The 2,038-nt window shown below is 57.0% G+C and overlaps 1 protein-coding gene across 1 annotated transcript in view; it reads left to right on the top strand.

The window, feature by feature from the left end:
- Positions 1-1,205: 1,205 nt before the first annotated feature.
- LOC102756215 (adhesion G protein-coupled receptor E2) overlaps positions 1,206-2,038 on the top strand; it is a gene marked incomplete at its 3' end in the record, with an annotated part of 8,486 nt that continues 7,653 nt past the window's right edge. The window contains exon 1 of the mRNA XM_015565305.1: positions 1,206-1,335. Within this exon, the coding sequence (XP_015420791.1) occupies positions 1,206-1,335 (130 nt within the window). The remainder of the gene's footprint in view (positions 1,336-2,038) is intronic.

Below are 2,038 nucleotides of genomic sequence, written 5' to 3'. Positions count from 1 at the left end.
CACATCACTAGGCTTTGCTCGCTTTCCAGGGGAGCAGGGAAGGGATTTCAGGCATCTGCAGGCAGATGGAGCCAGCAGTGATAAGGCAGAACCATGACTCACCCAGAGAGAGGGGTTAGTACAGAATACAGAGAGAGGAGGAGGGGGCTGAGCCAGGGATCCTGGAGGCTCTGAGCAGGGTCCACAGTCCCACCTTGCCGAGGACAGAAGAGCCTGAAACCAGGTGTCATCGGAGACCATTGCCCCAGGCTCAGTCCTCTCCTGAGAAGATCAGACCACATGCCATGGGGGCCCATACCACTGGGGGACAGAAGACAGAGGCTGAGCCCCTCTTGGCCAGGCACACAAATGTGTCCCTGCTAGAAGAACAAGGAGCCAGATGTCAGAAACACGTGCCACTCTTCACCCATCAGCTGCTGCTCCCTGCTCCAGGCACCCAGTCCTTGCCCACCACTGGCCATACTCACATATGGGTTCTCATCACTCCCTGCCAGTCCAGGGGATGCCTTAAGGGGGATCAGAAGGGGCACCTTCACCACCCCAAGGCTGCATGGCTGGATGTCAGCCCCACTGCCCTCATGGCCTGGCACCCACTGTCCAGGTGGCGCTGGCCTATCTGGCATCATTTTCACATTCTGGGCCCCGACCTACAAGCCTTGTCCTCGATGGGTCAGGCTCAGGGTTGGTTCTCAGTCCATCGCCATGGGCTGGAGTCTCAGAAGTCGTGTGGATGGGAGAGCGCTGTCTCACCAGAGTCACCAGGATTCCAAGGAGAGCTCAGCCCACAGCACCACCCGGGGGAGTCAGGACCAAGGCCACCAAAAGGAGCCTGCTCAGGGCCTGCAGCACTTCTCCCACACTTGGTTCCAGGAAGGCCCACTCGGGCCTTTACCCAAGTCCTCAGGCTGGGACACAGGTGGCAGTGATGTCCCTGCCCTATCTGGGAGCTGCCCGAGAGGAGGTGGTGGTGGAGGGATTCAGAGGGAGGACTTGGGCCACTTCTGGCCACATCTGGACAACAGAGCACCTAGGCCACCATGCTTACCCACAGGACACCTCCATATGAATTAGAAAAGGCACCACTCACCTGGCAGGAGGCGGTGGGGCCTTCCAGACGCTTCGATGGCAGGAAACATGGCTGAATCCCAGGCTTGAAGGCTGCCCATGCTGTAGGAATACACCACCCTCTCCTTCCCCTTGCAAGTATGGACAAAAGGCAGTTGAAACCCAAAATCTGTAAAAGCTGCAGCAACTGTGTCAACACACATGGCAGCTACACCTGCATGTGCCTGGCAGGATTTGAGCTCAACCCGCAGGGCCTGAAGCTGTGGAAAGGTAGAGGCCGGGGAGGACGCTGAGAGGATAGAGTGGATGGAGCTGGGAAAGGAGCTGACGCAGGTCCTGCAGCCCCAAGAGGCAGGAGAAGATTCTCAGGTTCCCTGCCAAGGCCCTGACTAAGGATTCACCTCCCTGAAAAGTCCTGCCACAGAACAGGGTGGTGACAGGGCCCTCTGGGACTTAGGTTTCCTCTGGAGCCCCTGTGAGCACACCCAGACCCTTCCCTTTCCTCATCATTCCTTGGGGTGATGACAGTGTCCCTTCTGATCCCCCTGAAGGCACCTCCTGTACTGGCAGGAAGTGATGACAAGTCCCATGTGAGTTAGGCCAGAGCTGTGACTTCTGGTTCCCAAAAGGAGACCTGGTCCAGCAGTCAGGAAAACGTAGGCAGGAGTTCTTGGTCAGGAAGTTCTGCCCTCATGACTCAGTTTCCCTCCTGAATTTGCCACTTATAAACTGGAGACTATGGTCCCTGCCATGTCCATCTTGTAGGAGGCCACTGTAATGTGCTTTGAGGGTGAAGTTGAAGGTCACCAGGTGGTGGCATGTGTACTAACAGTGCGATCCTCAGGCAATGAGAAGTGGGTGCAGGGAGGGCCTGATGCTCTGGCTTTGTCCTCAGATGTGAATGGATGTACCTCAGGGCAAAAACCCCTGCCAAAGGCCTGGCTGGTGTGGCTCAGTAGTTGAATGTAGAGCA

This window comes from Myotis davidii, unplaced genomic scaffold, assembly GCF_000327345.1.
Source record: "Myotis davidii unplaced genomic scaffold, ASM32734v1 scaffold2920, whole genome shotgun sequence".
NCBI lineage: Eukaryota > Metazoa > Chordata > Mammalia > Chiroptera > Vespertilionidae > Myotis > Myotis davidii.
Note: the sequence above shows the minus strand (reverse complement) of the source record. Positions and strands in the feature narration are given on the sequence as shown.